Genomic DNA, 20,480 nt, shown 5'->3' with positions numbered 1-20,480 from the left:
ACGGTTCCCACCCGGCTGCTGTACAGGCCACTCCACAATCTACATGCCCCACCTACATGCCACTCAGTCTTTTTCACACCCACAGCACTATCTTATGGGGGCCTGAGCCTCTTCATGTGTACCACCCAGGTTGGGAAGGCTGACTGCAACATGGGGTAAACATCCCCGAGGCCCACTCGCTGCTCAATGCACCCGCATCCAGATTCCAGATACATCTATACCTGATGCTATAGTTTGTTCACATCGTCCATTCACTCCTGCAGTGCGGGGAGGAAACGCTGTGTCCTTTATCCAAAACACTGTGGCGACATTATCGGTCACTGGCACTGCCTGTGCGGGAGGCGGGCTCCTCCTGTGTGTTTGTGTGTGTGTGTGTGTGTGTGTGTGTGTGTGTGTGTGTGTGTGTGTGTGTGTGTGTGTGTGTGTGTGTGTGTGTGTGTGTGTGTGTGTGTGCGCACGTGCGTGAACAAGTAATCTCCAGCTAACTCGCATGCACACTTCCCCAGTATAGGCAAGAGCCAAGAGGAACCTATGCCAAATCATTAAAAGCAAACTCATGGTGGCGCTATAACAGTTTTGGCCTATAACTCTTGGAACTGATAAGAAAACGTGGATTCCTTGCCTCAAGACAGAACTTCCCCTATATATAGACCCCAACTTTTCCCACCTAGATTTCACACCACTTTGCGTTTCCTTCAAAACACACTTTGCGTTTTTCTCCTGCTACGCGTTCTACTCCAAAATGCGTCACACAAATCGGTACACATTATCTCTGGAGATGCCGGGTTGGATTTTTCATACATTCCCATTCGCTATGCTTTGCCAAAGTTTGCGGGAAGGTTTCTTGAACGCAGTTTCCGATCTGTTCAATTTGAATCACACAGCCAAAAGCAATTCTTAGACTTTTTTTAATACAGTTACTGCTTGATATATTACATTAAAACGAACATAACATAATGGAACATTACAATCCATGTACGGGTTAACTGCTTTAAACGCTATACTTTGGTGTATGTCAAATAGCGAATATAAACACAATCTACAAGCTCTCAGCGGCTTGGGTTACGTTGTATTGAGCTTGTAGACCGGCTATTTTTGCTGAATGTCCACCTGCTATGAACGATAGAAGACTATAGATATGCTAGGGTTCATGTGGATAACTGGACCCAACCCCTGACAAACCGGTTCTCTCTGTGTAGCTATCTAGCTAATCTCCATTGTTCGTGTCCCTTCCTCTCTTCAGTCCGTCAGCAGATCTTTAAGTGTGTCCTCCTGTTGATCTCCTAATCTCCACCTTCATGTCGTCAGGAGGATCTGGGTCTTCACAGCATCAAACTCTCCCACCGTTTGACTTTGGGATTAAGGAGCAGCGAGGCTTTTAAAATATCTGAGTTTGGGGTGTAGAGGAGAGAGCTGGGGGCCTCTTCCAGCAAGAAGCTCTCGGGTTTCACGGTGGAGTCGAGGTGCAGGCCTTCTCCCTCTGAAAGGGACCGCACCCCAGACACTGTGATGGAAAACGACAAGGTTCACTTCTCCTCCGCTCCACAAGGAGACACCAACATGTTTCAGGGGAACCTCATGTGGTGGTGTGCCTCCCTCTCACTTCCTCCTTACTACTACAAACAGGCCTGGAGTTTGTCTCACATGCACAGCAGGCCTGTTTGTTTGCTGTGTGTTGCTATTGTTTGCCATGCATCTGTTGAACTTGGTTTAATGTAAGTTCCAGTGCTTTACTTCCAGTGATGTGGATTATGTTTAGGAATCTATAAATTAATGATGGATTTGAATGGGTCTTTTGACTTATTTAGGAAATTACTAAATATATGTGGAACCATGGCAAATCATATCATGTGAAAGTTTAAAACCAAATGTCCATCACTATTTTTATCCAGCCAAAAATAAAGTGGATAATTGTTTCCAAATCCTTGTTTCCTGGTGGTTTGTGGCTCCAGTTAGAACTTTACAACCTAACAACTCGGATTGCTTTTACTTTTAATTAAAGTAGCAATGTGAAATGTGTTCGGCTACAGTCACATGCAATTTAGTGTCTGCCTACTAGTATGTGGCCGTCTTTTTGCAATGGTTTTCACTTTTCAATGGGAACGTAATCGTATAGCTTTTTGTTGGCACTAGCTTTCCATGTGTTGCGTTTATTTACGCGTTCTATATGCTTCAGGGCGACTTGAATATAAATTGTCTATTCGAAGGAGCAGATAAATGCTTTGACTGTTGCACGCTTTTCCCCCTCTGTTCTTGTTGGTTTCATTATGCTGGAGGGCGAGTCCACTCGCGTGCCATATTGTTTTGTACTGTATTGTTTATGTATGTTGCTGGTCCTTGTGTCCAGGACAAAATTCAAACGGTGGTCAATGTACTGAAAGATTTGAATCATCGAAATCTGCATAACTATATAGCTGTCCGATAATTGTAGTGGAGTAATTTTTTAGCTAGGATATGTTGTAGAGTGGATGACTGTATATATATATTTTTTTTTCATGAAATACTCTTGTAACGTAAAGGTACCTCAAAATTGTATTGGAAGTACAGTGTACTTGATACAGAATACATCTACTTAACTACTAACTTCCCTCCACTGGCTCTCATGTTTCATGGTGGAGTCAAGGTGCCCAGTGCCGTATCCAGGGAATAATCAGCAGGGGGGCATTCATATTTCCAAGGGGGGCACTTGATTTTTCAAGTTCACATCCATATATAGCAATTAAGCTCTCACATTGGCCTATACAATAAAACAACACAAAAGGCTTGGAGAAGGGCTACAAGTATAGGTTCCAATTATACACCAAAACAAATAATATAGCCTAATTATTGTAGCCAACAAAACAAACAAACAAACATAGCCTATATACTGTCATGTGGAAACACGATCGCATCGCACCAACAACACAATGAACACAATGAGCATCTCCACGGCGGGAGGAAAGTAGAAAAAAAAGACTATAGCCTATGCACCAACCATTAATCACCAACAAATAGTTGAGCATTTAGGCTTATAGTGTCTTTTATATGTGGCCATCTCCACGGTAGGGGAATATGAGTAAAAGTTTATGCACCAACCAAAAACAACAAGTCTATATAGTGTATTTATGTCGGGAGGCAAAGGGGGGGGGGGGGGGGATCTGCGCGTCTGCAGATTGCGCGTTTGCCATTATGAAGGCTACTTGGGTATTTGTCCCGTTTTACCTGATTCAGTGACGGTGTGCCAGAACCTCTGGCTTCTCTGGTGGAGAAGCATGCGGTGGTGGTGGAGGTCCGAAAGTTGAGCTGCTGCTGTGGAAGTTAAACAGCAGCCCTCTGCCTCACTGGAATAATGCTATCCGACACTCGCGAACCCCCAGTAATGTGATCCGACGACCGAATTTCGTTGTGCATTTAGTAGTGCTCGGTGCTCGAATGACTCCCCGCAATATTAACAACAACAGGCGACATGGCGTTGGTTTCAGTATCGTCATCAGTCTGCCTTTCTGAAGGTGCTGGTGGGTTTATAGAGTTTGGTGTTTTGGCTTTGAGCCAGTTCCTAATATCCATGATAAAATTTTACCGGTTTGGGTTTGTTTTCACTGTGACTGAAGTCTGAAAATATTTGAATTGACCCGGCCTGCGTGGCAACACCTATACTCTAAGGGCAACACAGGTAATGACGTAGCTTTTGGTGCGCTGCATCAAAACGAATCCGACTAGGTGCACCGACTAGGTGCCAGTGTACTTTTTATTATTGCATTTTTATTACTATGAATTAATTAGAAAATGTAAATTTATTATAAACACAAAGAACATGAAAATAACACATTATATATATTTTAAACCTGTAAAACATTAAAAATAATGGTGGGGTAGGGTTCTGGACTGGGGGGGCACAAAGTCTATCTGGGGGGGCAGTGCCCCCTAGTGCCCCCCCGTAGAAACGGCACTGAAGGTGCCGGCCTCTCCGTCTGAAAGGTGTGTGTACCACATTATAAAGCCATGACCTCTGACCTTCATTAGGCTCCCTGTAATGTGGGTCCGGTCACAGTGGCTTTTAATGGAGAATGTCTTATAATGGTCTGCATGTATAGGATGATAGATCATTTACTGCAAAAACCTAATTACCTAGTAATTTAAAAGGCATATAGCACATTCTCACACGCATGCATATACTAACATATTAACCTAAAAGCCCTCTTTCTCTCTCACTTTCTCTTATCAATCTCTGCTATCTGCTACTATCCCTTTCTCCAGTATCTTTCTCTCTCTCGCTCGTGCATGCGCACACACACACACACACACACACACACACACACACTGATTGTATCACTTTAAGTGCCGACTCCTTCCACGATTTTCTGCCCGCGTTGAAAGCCAGAGAACCCAACGCCCACTGCTATTGAGCTCCTTTTAGACCATCAGGTTAATTCTGAGCTTATAATTGCTCACAGCTTCTGACCGGAGGCTGCGATTACATTCTCTGGGCAGACATGTTACGGTCTAATGCTGTTTTATCCTTTTCTTTAATCTGTATGTGTACTGGGAACACAATGCTTATGGGGCGGCGCTGGCTCAGGGGGTAGAGTGGCCGATTGGGAACAAAGGCCTACTGGTTCGATCCCCAAGTGTCCTTGAGCACGACATTGAACCCCAAAGGCAAAGCTGCTCCCGAGCAGTGTTAATGTGGTCGACTAAAACTATTGCGAACAAAATGTTTTGTCCACTATATCTTTTCACTAATAAAAGATAAATGAAGACTGACCGAATATGCTGACAATATATGTTAGGCAGGGACTATAGCAGAGAAGAGCTCCAGTAGAACTAAGACTAATCATTTTTATGCTCCGTTGTGTGCAGGTGTCACTCTCCGGAAATAGCTGATCTACAAGCTAGATTGGCAGAGCTTGTAGATCTGCTTTTTTTGGCACACAGCTGAGTATAAATCAGGCATTTCAACGTCATCATGGCCTGCCAAAATGCATTTTTGTCGACTAAATCAACAGTAGATTTAAACTTATTTAGTCAACTAAAACAAACATTTCAGATTACTAAAATATGACAAAGTTCTAAAACTAAATGGAATTTTATTCAAAGGACTATTAGAGGGTATGCACATGCATAAAGTGAAGTGCAGATCGAGTGGCAAAGTGAGTGACAAAGTTAATTTAATGTTGATTAAAGTCATTTAATGTGTGTGTGTGTGTGTGTGTGTGTGTGCTCGCCACTCACATGCAATTGCTCACATCGTACTATCACAAGCCGCAATCAACGAGACAACAAAAGCAGTGCTGATGGGAGAGACTAAAAGACATTTTGCTCGTTGGTGGGCAAAGTGTGTGTGTGTGGTCAGTTATGGGTGCAGTTTCTGCAGGGTGTGTGGTAACAACATGGAAGACGTTCAAACAGCCGAGATGGAATTTGTGATTAACCACTTGAACCCCCAGCATGCATGCCTATAGGCCAAGTACAAGTACAGTTAGAACTCGGGTCCGTTTTACTAAGATTAGAGGGTTTAAGTAGCTATAAAACAAACGGCTGAGAAGAAAGAGGTCCCGCACACTGTCTTCACAGAGCAGCGGTTTATTCAAAGTGACAACGTTTCAGTCTAAACGACCTTCATCAGCTACCTGATGACCTTAACCCTAAGTATAGTGAAAATAGGACATTCACAAACTCACCACGTGGCGCAAAGTGACACGTTGTGAGCTTGTACATCTGCTATTTTTGCTAGTTTGGGTTAGGTACCTGCTGTTGCTTCTGTCAAAACCATATTCATAGGTCACCAATTTGTAAAGCAACACAGGAACCCCAGCTAGTGTTTTTGGTCGTCCAACAGTTTCTTAACCACTTGGTGCACGGGAGGAGACTTAAAAATAGCAGTTTCCAATGTCGGGGAGCAGCCTTATAACTGGGAGCAGCTTGATAGTTCTGGCGGTGCGCTGAACACGCGCACGTTCATTAACTGAGCACGCAAATGCAAAAAGTGTCATTCTTGATTGTGTTACGCACGCGAATCACATGCACTGGCGCAGCCCTTTGATTTGGTGTAGCGCCAGGGCCCTCGAAGGGGTTGATTCGGCACTGTGTAGGGTTGCTTCTTTTATTATCAAAGGTTAACCCAGTTGTTGAATTATGGAGTCCCTTGAGCCTTTTTTATTTAGGTCACAGAGTGCAAAGCACAGAACAAAAACGTTTCGATGTAACCTTACATCGAAACGTTGTCTTTTTTTAAACGATACAAACCCGAGAATCTTGGCACCGGTCCATGGAACATGGGACAGATTAAACTCGTCACTGGGATTCCAGCAGTGCGTTCAGGTGAAACAACGTCCCCATTTAGACAGTATTTTATCAGTTGGCACATGTAGCATGTCAACTCAAACCAAAGCCTTTCTGTACTGTTAGCTACATGGATTATAATTAGACGTTATGGAGATGGTGTCAGTGAGCCAGTCATGTCAAACCATGTGGTTACAGGCATGCATGCATTATGTGACATAATGCACGCATGCACATAATGCACGCATGCATGCATGCGCACACGCACACACACACACACACACACACACACACACACACACACACACACACACACACACACACACACAATAGTATTAATATATCTGCAAGGACGTTGACATGCAGTTTAGGAGTACTTGTAAAGGGTTTAGGACGGCAATTTTATAAAGATTAATGCCATGCATTTTGAACCCTAACCTGTAGGCTATTAGTTGCACAGCAACGATAAAATAATTAATTTATAATATATTCATATATGGTGTGCGACACCAGTGTGAAAATATGGCATAATCCCAACCCTATAAGGCTTTTCCTAAGTGTAAACCCTAAAGATCATTTTGAACACAGCCATTTTTTGTTGCGTGAACCAAACTGTCCTCACAACGAAATTACACACATTAGGCATTTGGTACTTGACTTGTACAGTAATACAAGTACACACACACACACACACACACACACACACACACACACACTATTCACTCACTATCTTCTCCTTTGATTACTGCCATTTAAGATCATTTTGCTACTTAGCGTCACCTAAACGCACCAAACACACTATCTGACATCTTCAGAGCACGCTTGGCTTGCAGAGATGCCGATAACATCACTGATGGAGACACTGAGTTGCTGTGCTCAGGCCAAACTGCCTCCTTATTTGCTCTCTCTCACATTTCTGTCAGACAGGAAGGAGACAAGTGGTGAGTCACAATGTTAAACTTTCAACCTGGCCTCTCCGTTTAGGGCATGACATTTTTTTCTTTCTAAAGCTTTTATTTATTTAAAAAAGAAATCACTGATACCAACTCACAACGTGTCACATTGCCACACATTGTGTAGCTTCAAGCAGCTTTTTTTTTTTTTGTCCTCACACCTGTGTGAAGTGACTGGTGCAACTCCATGTGGGGGTCCCCAGACACGCCCCCAGGGGGCCGGCCCAGTTCCGGCGAGCCGCTCCGGGGCTCCGCGTCCGAAACGGTTGAGAAATTACAGAATTATTGTGTGGGGGTCCCTGTATATATATACTGTCGCTGTTCTCACACCCGAAATCACACAATGGCTGCTAAAACGCAGCTTCCCATCATGCACCTGTGCACAGTGTGAAGCTCAACATCACCACTTTGTCACCTGTTGGTATACTCCAAAGTCAAAACAGACATACATACTGTACATACGTATATACATACTGTACATACACGTATACACAGACATACATACTATACATACACGTATATACAAAGGGACACACATTGCTGGGCATTGGAGTGCTGCACCCTATGGTTGCACCGCTCAAAAATACTAAAACTAAAGCAGAGGGGGAAAGAACATAGTCTTTATATTATACATCCAGTACACTGTGTTGATAACACAGCTTGCAGCTGATCCATTTAATAATGACTGCATGTGTTCATTAGATTTTGGTGTGTCAATGTGAATACTGTCTATGCTTGCACATTGGTTCATCCTTAGCTCTGGACACACCAACACAAATCCATTAATCGAATAAGATTTTGAAACATTTGAGTACATTTACTTTACTATAACCACAGCAGGGAGTGGTTTGCCATATGTTTCTCTTTCTATTTTATTTACATATTTATCGTGGTTAGCCATTTCCAATTGGTTCGCCTGCCTGAGAGGACTGCAGTTATTTCTTTGAAATATTTAGCTTCACATTTCAAACGTTATTTTCACATAGGCCAAAAGCATTTCAACATCTATGGTTGTTACATCTTATTTGTATTCATATAAGATACAAAGTTAAGCAGGGAATCATGCTTTTAATTGTCTTCGAAAACATGACTATAGAGATAGTGTGTAACGAGTTGCGGGATTTTTGGACAGATTCTGGAGGAGTAATGTTAAAAAAAAAGTGTTTTTCAAAAGTCGGCCTCCTGGTGGCGCTATAACAGGGCGTTCTGGAAAATTTGGGACAGAGGTTCATCGTTGGCATCCAGGAAGTGTGTGTGCAAATTTGGCATTGACCGGGTTAACGGTGCCGGAGATTAGCTGTACACAGACGGACAGGCGTGTGCACACACACACACTGACACACACACACACACACACACACACTGAAATTCCTGTAATTATTTCTAAAATAATTAAATTATTAAAATGCACTTCCTGCAATAATTACTCTATTCCATATACCTCCACACCTGTATTTGGTTGCCTATAATTAGGCTATAGGCTGTAAGCGTTTTGAGCAACAATAAAAAACTATACAAGTGAAGATTTTTGGGAAATATTTATCTAAGAAAATCTTGGACTTGGGTCTCTTCCACAAAATGTTTTCAGGGTAGCCTTGTTAATTAATTTGGGTGTCTCTGACATGAAAAAAAAAGTAAACGTTTTTTTTCCCCGCAATTGCACTGACATGCAGTGACTAATAGGGCTATGCCGATCTCGTTTCGCTGTTAGTTGGAGACCTTGCTGCCACTCTGTTCTAATAGCGCCATTCTATCCCTGTCAAACAGAAAACACACAACAGACAATGGAAGTCAGAAAATGGGGCTTTTGGCGATTTCCTCAAAGTCTCAGACGGCCCTTTGTAAAAGACTATCCCAACAATGTTGATGGCCAATCTGAGCTAATGTTTGCTCATGTGTCAGTCTCCAGCTCAGGGAAAGCCTCAGACATAATGGCTTACTTTGGTTTTTTCTAACGGCTGTTTTGCAAACGGATCGCCTTACACACCTGGCTATATACCTGGACACTTGCGCCTCGTTTCCCATAGTAGTTTGATTTACCACATGTGTCGCTTCAACTCGCTTGCCAAAACAACAGCTCCCATGCATGCAGAGTCCCCACACTCACCGATGAGCATGGCTTGCTGCCTTGCTCACGCGTGCGTGTTTGATTGTTCGTTTAAGCGCGTTGAATAGATTATTAGAAGTTAAATGCACTCATTTAACTGATCTACAAGACACAAGTATAAGTGCACACGCGGGCCGCGGCTATATAATAACTTAATTGGCAAATGATTTTGAATTTAAGGCCTATATATTATTATTTATTGTCCAAAGCTTGGGAGGACACACTGCAGGAACGCCAGGAAGACGTTATCTTTGAGCAGATGGTATAAATGACAACAATATATAGGCCTATTATGTTATTGTTATTAATAGTAATCACTAATTTGGGCAGGCTGGTAATTTACTATTATTCAGTAGGCGAGTATCCCCAAAGGTTAGAAACGAAATCATTCAATGCGATAGCCTCATTTGTTTTTATTATTATTTTGCCTGCTATTTTATTCCAAAGTTTTGGTCTGTGTTGTTATTAATACAACGTTTATAATAAATCCTTTGCAAGACCTTTGCAAAATAAATGTATAGGCCTGTATGCCATTCTTTTGACCATGCTATGTGGACCCTGTTGTAAACAAGTGGACCCTGTTGTGGACCCTGTTGTAAACAAGTGTAAGGCTTAATTGGGTCGTCCACTCACAGTTAACAGTCTTTGTATTGAGTTTGTGCTTGAAATGTACTGTAATTCTGCAAACTGTTAATAAAGATTTCAATCAATCAATCAATCAATGCTGAAACACTGGTGGCCTTGGTTGGTGAAATGACATTCGCCGATTAATTTCACACCAACATGCATTACGTATGTAGGCCTACGTATACGTAGCCTACATATCGTTTTCCTTCTTTACATATGACTTTTGTTGCCTCCCATGATTTATTTGAAAAGACTAGACTATATAGGCCTATACTGCCAGTCATTAGGCTATAAATGGATACATTGAGTCCCCATGGCTGGCCGGAACTCGTCCCAGCGCTCACATAATGTCCAAAGATTCACTGTCTGTAACTCAAGATAAATTAATCAGTTTATACAATATAGGAATAGGCCTATTATTTCCGAAACTCCGAGTGGATATAAATTCTGCTAATTGGCAAAACATTTTGATGAGTTAGTTATTCCATAACATTTAAGGACAGTTTATATAGCCTATCGCGCGTTTTTAGCTTGTTTGTAGATTATTATTGTTATTTTTGGCAAGCGACACCCTCTGGTATATGAATTAATAAGAAAACGTCCTTTGCCAGGCCAAGCCTCTGAGAGAGAGAGAGAGAGAGAGAGTTTGCATTCGCATGATTAACTTGCTTGGAGCATTAAACGGAAAATAATTAAATAATTAGCATATCTGTCACACAATCCAAATATAAGACGACTCTGATTATAAGACCGTAAGACAAGCCCCATTTTTCAAGACTCATTTGTGGAAAAAAGTACATTGAATGTCAAATATTGACCCCGTTTTTTAGGATAGTTCCACTGGAAAATGTACTGTTATATTCAGATCAATAGGGTATATCCGCCATAGCCAGCCAGCCTGTCTGTCTGTCTGTCTGTCTGTCTGTCTGTCTGTCTCGAAGTGCATGGTTCTATAACTCTTTCCCACCTCCATCTCCTTAACACGTAGACTTTTTTTGCATGCTCTTTATTAAGCACAGTTATAGAAAAATATACTTAGCTTTGCCGATAGCCTTTACAAAAAAAATTACAATGTTCCACTGCGATTTCAGGTTTTGCCTTTCAAGTCGATCATCTCATGGAAAATATCTCCAGTTTAACTAGAGTCTGATGGAAATGCAAACGTGATTTGAAATTATTAGAAGTAACCATGGCAACCAAGCTTATTAAACCAAATGTTTCTCAGTTGCTCCCAAAATTCGGAGCTGCAGCATACATCATGAGAATATAAATTAAATATATATAACACTGTTTCTCAACGTCGGGTTTGGGGACCATGCACCAGGAGTCCAAATGAGTCTGTAAAAGAGAATTTAACAGTTCGGGTCCCACCGTCCCAGAGATAAAAAAGGGGTGTCCTTGAAATTGGAAAAGTGGAGAATCAGGGAAAGACCTGCACATGGCCATGACCTTGCGCATTAGTGTCCCATGGTCCAAGTGTGATTCATGTGAGACATGTTCTGCTGGTCAGGACGCTGTAGTGGACAGAGACATGTTCTGCTGGTCAGGACGCTGTAGTGGACAGAGACATGTGAAGACCGTTCAGAGTGTCCTGATGATGGTGATGGTGGTGCTTGTTTAAAGGACTGGGGGGCTTTCTCATGCTGCCTGTGGGCAAAGACAAGAAAAGCCAATAGAATTGTTAAAATCATCATCACACACACACACACACCCACACAGGCCTGAAACAATTACATATTAAATATTTAAAAAATATGTGCATATAGTTTGCGTGTGATTTCATACAATTCTATAATGATAATACTACACCTTGCTAATCTCTGTTGAAGTTACACATTTACGTGTTTAAATATGTGATCATTATAATTATGACATTATGAGCAACATGCGGGTTCATTCTTCTGTCATCACTCATCAGTGAACCCTTGTGCTTTTAAACTTATTTTTAGGAAACACTGCTAAATCCTCAGTGCCAGTTTAACAATTAATAAATATATTGACCTTTTCTTCTTTATACTATAAAGGTAAAACTGCTAACCCCTATATTTTCTCTCTTGGCGTATACTAACACATTTGAGGCGACTTTTATATTAGATAAATTAACAAACTGGAAAGTATGAGTAAGGAATTAGCAACCTTTCCTGCACAATAAAATCCAGGGTAATGTAACTTTGGAAATGGTATTTGTACACACTTGGAGTTGGAAATATATGACAATTAGGAATTTGTACACATTAAATATCTATTTATCTTTAACAAACACTATTTAACTGGAGATGCTGCTATTTTGTCTAAATTGAGGGTGTGCTGTTATATATAACAGTGCATTTCACACCGTTTTTCTCTAATATCCTCCTGTATAGCAAAATGGGCAAAATTTTGCATGTGGTTACAGAGAAAAACAAACAATGGAAAAGCGGCTGCATAAATCCAGACATATACCTTCTCTAGCAGGATGTTTAAAAGACATGGGTGCGAGGATGTCTCCTGCAGCAGCACTGGGGTGGTGGCTCAACCCCTGGTTCTGGGCCTGGGGGGAGGACCAGTAAGCCCCAGCCGAGGGCCCATACACCCCGTACTGGCTCGGCGAGGAGTAGGCACACGCTGGGACGTAACCGCTGAGATTAGATGAAGACTGAGACACATAAGAACGGTCGATGAATTTAAAGTCATCTCATTCAGTAACAGAATATAGCGGCTATAGTGGCCTTCCAGCTCTTATGTTGATTTTACTATTTGAAGATCTGGATCCGGATCCATGGATCCAGTCCGTGTTTTCTTCCTAATGAAAATGGCAAAATCAACAGGAACTTTGATTTGACTATTTTAATATTTTATAATATAATAATATTTTAGATAGTTTTATTATCTGAATCAACAACGTTTGTTTTTGTTTACATACTAAAAGAGTGACTTTGAGAGCTGTTTCAGCGTATAGGCTTAATGTAAGTCAATGAGGAGCATATTTTGAATTATCAATTTCTAATCAGCAATTATTTTTTATTTCTTATTATTGTGCATGCACATTTGGAGTTACACACAACCCAAACCTCTACAAAAGTGGCCGTACCCTTTAACAGTTTGCAAATCGGTACAGTTTACAATGATTGTTTAAAGTTGTGTATAGATGTGTATTCAATTCATTAAGACATACAATAATGTCAATACTATATACAGTTTACAATGATTGAAAAAAGGATAACACAATGTGTATTCAATTCATTAAGACATACAATAATGTCAATAATATATGACATCAACACAAGCTTAGAGGGCTTTTCTATAGGACCATTTACAAATCAGCAGACATGGTGCTCTTTCATGATCGGTTTTGAAGGAGGGTTAAGGACAGACGATGAGACCTGTTATACTTTATACACTAAAGCTGCGGAATAATCTTCCCCCCTACATTAGAGCTGCCCAATCCATTGCGATTTTAAGTCCCTTCTCAAAACTCACCTTTTCTCCCTGGCTTTTAATGTTATTTGATTTGAATGGTTATGTATTCTTGGTGTCTATAGTCTTCTGTGTGTTATAATGTTCCTTGTTGCTTGATTTGTTCCTCATTTGCCTTGTTTTATTTTCTCCTGTGAAGCACTTTGGTCAATTTCGGTTGTGTGAAATGTGTATATATATATATAAATAAAGGTTGATTTGATTTTCTATAGAACACTAAACCTGGGTGATTTTCACGCAGACAATTATATTTTTGTAATTTTCATAATGTTGCCGATGCCCAATGTCTGAGGTGGGTGCAGGGTCTTTCAGTATAGCCTACCTTCATGATGCTCAGTGACATCATAGAAGGTATAGGTTTGTTTCCGTCCCCTCATCCCTGTTCATTGATTGAATTTCACCCAGGGTTTCTATGGGTAAAGAAAAAACTCCAAAAGCTCAATTTTTTTTTATGGATAATTTAATACCTATATTGTTCATCGATCTTGCCTCCTGATATCTGTTTTTCTTTTTTGGTGAAATTTCATGTTGAAATATTAAAGAGAGGTATATAGATCAAATTGTCATCTACTATAGGCCTAATATATTTAATTGATGAGAAATTATTTTATGGAATATATTATATCGGATAAAATATAAGTGATGGTGTGACAAAATTAAGGTTTCGTTTTGGGTTAACAAACACTCTAGAGCTATTGCTCATTTTTAGTTATTTTATTTTTTAGATTTGGGGATCTCACCTTGACATTAATTTGTCTTTCATTTTCATCCCTCCATCCATTCTTTCTTTCCTCCTTATATTCCTACCTGGACCAGTGGACCTGACTCACCACAGCTGGAAATTACCTTTGCATTTTGTATACTTTGTCATCATATAGATTATAGAGTGTCACAAAAAGTAGCTAAATTAGCCGATAAAGCAAAAAATGCATGTAGCATCAAGACATTTTTAGGCATGTTTTATAAAAATCAAGGGCTGGTTAATTCTGCCTCTGGGTTTTATAATTAGGCCTATTGTCACTTATGGAACGTTATACATATACATTCAATCTTAACCACTTATTATTTATTTCATAAAAATAACCGCCTCTTTGTTGAAATTAAAGGAACGGAAATAGGCTTGTGGTGAAGTTGTTCAGGCTGTCACTAATTATGCAACAAACATTCCACTCTTCACTGGCTCCTTCGATGCCTCAACGTGTATACAGTATAGCCTACCTACCTGGGAGTACTTTATGTCTTCTGTGGATGATTTGTCCGTTCCATTCACACTGGTAGGAAACGGTGCTCGGTTAACGTTGGCCCACTCCTCCATTTTGGGAGAGTATCCCTCGGCTCCAGCTACGGCTGCTTGGGGAAAATATGTAGGGCATTTTAATGGTGAAAATGTGGCTTTTAATACCATAATATGTAGGCTATATCTCTCAGAGACTGCATTGCATGCCATGTAGTCATGTCAAAATGAAAGTTAGATGTGAATGTATAATGTTTACTGGAAATTACACTGAAGTGTATAGGCTATATGTTTAGCTATATAGAAATTAAAACTATGGTGCTTCTATTGTTAGACCCATTGGGTCCACTTGACTGCATTTGAGGTTGAAAATTCCTCAGACTCAGCCAGCCTGCAGTGCGTTTTATGTAAAACAGATGTTTTTATTTAAGAATTTACGGGGGAGATTCTAGGTTAACAACACGCATGCGAAACGTTAGCCATCGAACAAAATCCCATATACCTGAAGTTTATAGTGTCTAGTCAATATGGTGTGTTCGTTCATCCGCCTCATAATGCCGGCATAACATAATATATAGGCTATATGTCGGCATTACATTTTTAAACATTAACTAAACACTGTGTGAATGTATTCAGAATGTGTCATATATTCTTATGGAAGCCCTAATATTATTGTATCCCGCTATCTTGTGAATGCATGCAATGTTAATGTATGGCATATTGCTTTTAGTCGTTTTTATAGAGATATAAAGCTGTGTCGCCTTTGTGTCTGCATTAGACGTATAGATGAGTAAATCATAAAAAGCTTTATTTCCCAAGGACCACGGGTAATAATAATAATAATAATAATTGGTATTGTTATATTATTATACAATTGTTATAACAATTTATCTCATGCTCCAAACTCCATGGCTATATCATTTGCTTGTTAATTGAACGTCAAATAAGTTTTGATTCACGTTTCTGTGCTCTATTTTATAGACCACCTAACCACGGCAGATAACGATTTATGCATCTCTTGTAGGCTATAATAGGCTATACACAGCCTATATACAGCTCAAGGAAAATTGCTTATAAACCTTCAAGTTCAAGTATTTTGGCAACATGTTTGAAATGAGTGTGAATAGGAATTCAACTTAAAACCAATCAAGCAAAGAACAAACATGTAGAAAAAGCATCTATTTTGTTATACAAATATAACGAATGCATACCAACCTCCAGGGTCCTGCATGAACGCCCGGATACCGAGGATGTTACTGACAGTGTGCACCGAGGGCCAACAGGCCCGGGAGAGGCCGACGTGTCCCTGCGCAACTGGCCCACCGGGGCCGCCACCGATCTTACCCCCCGTGGGCGACATGGCCCCCGGGTAGGAATACGGGTACATGTGGTGGTTGTAGGGCATCTGCGGAGGATGAGTCTGCTTTCCGCCGTTCTCATACTGACCGGGCTGGGAAAGACTCCCGATCTTGTTCCTCAGAATGCGGCTTATGGAGCTGACCGACGGGACATTGTATTTGTCGCACACGCTGTCCGTCAGCAGTTTGTCACGGATCTCCCACGCGAATATCCCGGGATCGCCGTGCTTGTAATCCCGGATGCTCTTTACCACGTTGGGCGTGGTGACGCGCGGCTTGCTGCCGCCGATGGCGCCGGGCAGGATGGAGCCGGTGTCGTTGTAGCGCGCCAGGATCTTGCTCACGCAGCCGTGAGAGACGCGCAGCTGCCGGCTGATGTCGCAGGGTCGGATGCCGAGCTGGGCCAGCTCCACGATCCGGATCCGGATGGCGTTGGGGAGAGGCCGGCCGTTCACGAACACACCGCCGAGCTGGTTCACCTCTCCATAGGTCTGATCTGCAGCCAGGAGAACCGCGGCGTGGTTAATGGTATAATTATGTCACAACTCACAACACAACGCAACATGTCTCCACACGTTGAAATATTAATTCGGTAGTGTGATAACATATAAGAAAATGTAGGCCTAATTAGTAGCCTTTTTACAACGAATTCAATCTTTTAACTTTAGGCTATAAAAATATAACAAAATATATAACAGGCTTGGTTGTATTTTTGTATAATAAAATAACAGCAGACGTATATAGGCCTATTACGAGCTCAATGCGTTCTGCGATTCTGCAAAGCATTGTGAGCTTGTAAATCCGCTTTTTCAGTGCAACACATGGCATACAAACAACTTAGGCATTAGTGGATTTAAATGCGTAAAATGCGATATGGAACATATATCAGCCTGTAACCAACCACGCCTGCTGCGTAACGCCCCGTTGTAATAAGCGCTGTATAGCCATACCGCAGTGCAAAGGAGGCTATATTTCTTTCAAGTACATCTTGCGGTTAAATTACGCACATATATATATATATAGGTTACTATATATACGGTTACTTGCCCATTGGCTCCACTTTGCCAGCAGTGCCGGAGAAACATTCACACTCTGCATTAGACGGTATAAAGTCCAAGCGACGACGCCTTTGCACGGACTGAAATGCTCCTCGCCATGGAGACTGAATGAATGTCCATCCTGGAGCTTAGAGGCAATACGAGACGATGGATTTTAATTTGAGGCGTCCTCTGTTTTACGTCAGTGGCGTTTGGATGAGCTATAAGTCTGTTTGGTCACTACATGGGTCTCCTCTGACTCTGAGTCCTCTCTCCACCCTTCTTCTCCTTCTTCTTCTTCTCCTCCATCATGGATTGATGTCAGAACTTCGAAGAAACCGGCTGCATGCATCATGCATGCCAATGCCATGATGTGGCATATATATGAAATATCATTTAAACATAGCCGTACCGCGGTGTCGCTACAGCGGAGCCTAAATTATACAGTCTAGTCTGCTTAAAAAACAAACGATTTAAAAATTTGAAGGTAACGACTCACCACTCGAACCATGAATAGTTTAAATCTGCAAAAGTATAGCCTGGCTATCCATTCAGAAAACTGATTCAGCTGCATTCATCCGACATGCGTCCAAATTGGTTTTACCCATGTATAGGCCTACTAATTCTGCCTACCGATATAAAAAAGATAATTTCACTTGGCAAGTTGGCCTAACAGTTTATTTGTTCATGATTAAACGCCCTGACTTGTTGTAGCCGGCTATAGGCCCTATATTTGCATTTGATCAAGGCATCCTTTTTAAATGTCGTCGTCCGTTCCCCCCGAGCATGGCCTGTTGCCTGATGTGAGCTCGCTTTTGCATTTTTATTACTGAGAACAATTATGTAGGCTACCAAAGAACTTTAAGCGGCATGACTTTAGAAATAAACCAAATTATAATCAGCTGTCCTTTCTCCTTTCACAATTCTTGTATAGGCCTATAAAACATGAGTATATAGGCCAATATACATGCACATCCTTTTGTTTTGCGCTATCTTTGCACGTATTGAATGATGGTTAATTACTTCTTAATAATAATCCCGCTATTATACTTTGGTGGCCCCTTACTTGGTCCACTCTTCCATCCACTTCTTGGCCCTGCATGGGTCCAGAGTCAGACTCCAGTTATAGTCTGGTTCTGATAATCAGGCTAATTGTTTTCCCTGGCCTGTATATACACCAAATATCTTCACTGAAAATGCGAACTTAAATTATTATGTTATGTCACAGAATTTAAGAAACGACTTCAATAAACTATATAGAAACTATAGTTTCTATATTTTAAGAAATTAGTTCCTATCCAGAATGTATAGCCTATAATACTCGGATAGGGATTGAACTTGAACTTGAAATATCTTCATTGTGCAGGGGCAATTAGCCAATCACCTGCAACCTTCAAACAATGGGTCTATATGGATAGCGTTTAATTAGTAAAAATATAGTGAAAAAAATGTAAGTAAAATATATATACATCACATATTACCTAATTCATTAGTTAGTTAATTCGTTATTTTAGGAATCCTAAATTGAAACCCTTTTTGCAGGTGTGACGATGTGAGGTAGGCTATATTTGAAATACAAAGGCTCCCTCTACTGATTGGATGTGTGAATTACAGATTGTTAATGGCACTTGTGACTTTACCAGAGCCATATTTCAGAATAATTTTAGCTATGTATTGGACTGTATAACCTTTTAATAATAATAATAATCCTACAATTAATTAATAATTAATGTGTGTGTGTACGGTTGTAATGCGTAACTCGAGAACTGTTTGGCCCACCAACTTCACAATCGACACACGCGTTCCACACACCCACAGGGAGTGCAGTGCCCAGTATCGAGCCGGTCGGACCAACGGTTCTCCAGAACCACCACAAAAGTGCTCTGCCAGTGGGCCTAACCCTGACCTCAGTAAAACCATGTTTAACCTATATAACCTTAACCCAAAAAGCCCTCAAAAAAGCTAGGAGGGTGTTACTCGTCCCATCTGGTACCCAAGAAGGGTGGCCCTTTGTATATTTGGATTAATATTACAAAACATACCACATTAACCACTTCAGCCCTTTGGCTATTTAAAAATCACACCTGTGTGAAGTGAGGGGCGCTATAATCATCTTACAACATCAATTACAACATAAACATAGTTTGTTTAAGCAATGGGAGTCCTCAAAACAAACATTAGATTTCTCTTCATTGTCTATGGTGTTTTCTTAAACAAACATCGGGGAAAAACAAACATTAAAGCCATATATATAGGACTCATGAGGGGCTAGCGCCCCTCAAAAATAGCCGATGTACAGGGTTTGATGAAGGCCCAGGTAGGGCAGTTAGGCCAAGTTTTTGTTTGTTTATTAGACTGCACTATAATAACTTTGGGACAGGCCCGTCTAGAGTTTGAATGAACAGGTGGGCCTGTTGAGAACTCTATTTTTGCCAGCTGCACTAATAACTTTGGGGCAGGCCCGCCTAGAGTTTGAAATTTTGAATGGAAAGGTAAGTCAAAAGGGAGACATGGGGAAGGATGGATGGGGAAGGATGAACCTATGGAATGTCAGAACAGGTTCTAGCCTATGGAGATCTAAGGGTTTTAGGTCAGATGTAGAGTTGCTGGCCACTATTGATGACAGAGACCTGGGCACCTTATAACCAACCAAACAACACAGTGACGGGAAATGCACGATTCCATAATAGTAAATGCGACTTGCTGTCGCAATAAAGTGCTAACGATTATTCTAGTATGATGTGAATCTTAATTCATTCATTATTCTAGTATGACGTGAATCATACTTAATTAATTAGTTATTCTAGTATGATGATGATCATCATAATTCATTCATTATTCCAATATACATGAATCCAAATGTCTCAAGTCATTCGAAACCGTCGTTTTTTGTGTGTGAGTGCAATCAGTGCATCAGTTTGAGATTGACAAATCAAAACATCAAAACAATTTCCTATTTAAATTGAAAGCTGCAAGAACTGTCCTTTTGTGTCCAATATTTAGAAAGTATTACAATGAATTAAAACAAGCGCATTATTATTTATTTGTGTGTGTGTCTGTCTGTGTGTGTGTGTGTGTGTGTGTGTGTGTGTGTGTGTGTGTGTGTGTGTGTGTGTGTGGCTGTGTGTGTGTGTGGCTGTGTGTGTGCGTGCGTGTGTTCGGATGTCTTCACCGTTTTCAATAAAGATTTGCGAGAGTAAAACAACGGGTGACTCCTCCCCCTTGCCGAGTCGCCGACTAAAGTAACCAAATAAGGAAGTGACGTCCGCGTGCATAGACGGAATAAAACAGTTGTGTGTGCGCCTGCGGGCCCCGTCAAGGCAGCAAAAATAAGGTTTCCTGTTTACTTCCGGGTTGTGAGCTATCAAATATAAGGACTTCAGAATAAGACCTCGTAATTAATGATTTTTAGAAGTCATACATTTATTTTAAAAATGCATTTATGAT

The 20,480-nt window shown here is 40.9% G+C and overlaps 1 protein-coding gene across 2 annotated transcripts; it reads right to left on the bottom strand.

Moving 5' to 3' along the window:
• Positions 1–10,603: 10,603 nt before the first annotated feature.
• Positions 10,604–17,585, bottom strand: LOC308334143 (paired box protein Pax-1-like). 2 transcript variants are annotated; one of them, XM_080790734.1, is made up of 5 exons: positions 17,044–17,585; positions 15,854–16,492; positions 14,627–14,754; positions 12,391–12,583; positions 10,604–11,595 (listed from the first exon to the last, which is right to left on the bottom strand). In XM_080790734.1, the coding sequence occupies exons 1-5, from the start codon at positions 17,045–17,047 to the stop codon at positions 11,492–11,494; spliced, it is 1,068 nt and encodes a 355-aa protein (XP_080646860.1). In that variant the 5' UTR covers positions 17,048–17,585; the 3' UTR covers positions 10,604–11,491. The 2 variants fall into 2 exon arrangements, with proteins under 2 accessions (XP_080646860.1, XP_080646861.1); XM_080790735.1 differs by having other exon boundaries at positions 10,606–11,595; positions 14,627–14,751; positions 17,044–17,579.
• Between the last annotated feature and the right edge of the window lie 2,895 nt (positions 17,586–20,480).

Source organism: Protomyctophum bolini (genome assembly GCF_963924005.1).
Source record: "Protomyctophum bolini genome assembly, chromosome: 19".
In the NCBI taxonomy this organism is placed as follows: Eukaryota; Metazoa; Chordata; class Actinopteri; order Myctophiformes; family Myctophidae; genus Protomyctophum; species Protomyctophum bolini.
Note: the sequence above shows the minus strand (reverse complement) of the source record. Positions and strands in the feature narration are given on the sequence as shown.

Bases quoted from the DNA above. Each gene is read 5' to 3' on its own strand.
- LOC308334143 (XM_080790734.1), bottom strand. The intron at 14,755-15,853 runs GTTGGTATGCAT...ATTTTCCCCAAG, and splicing joins GTTCATGCAGGACCCTGGAG to CAGCCGTAGCTGGAGCCGAG. The intron at 11,596-12,390 runs GTATATGTCTGG...CTTTGCCCACAG, and splicing joins TAAACATCCTGCTAGAGAAG to GCAGCATGAGAAAGCCCCCC.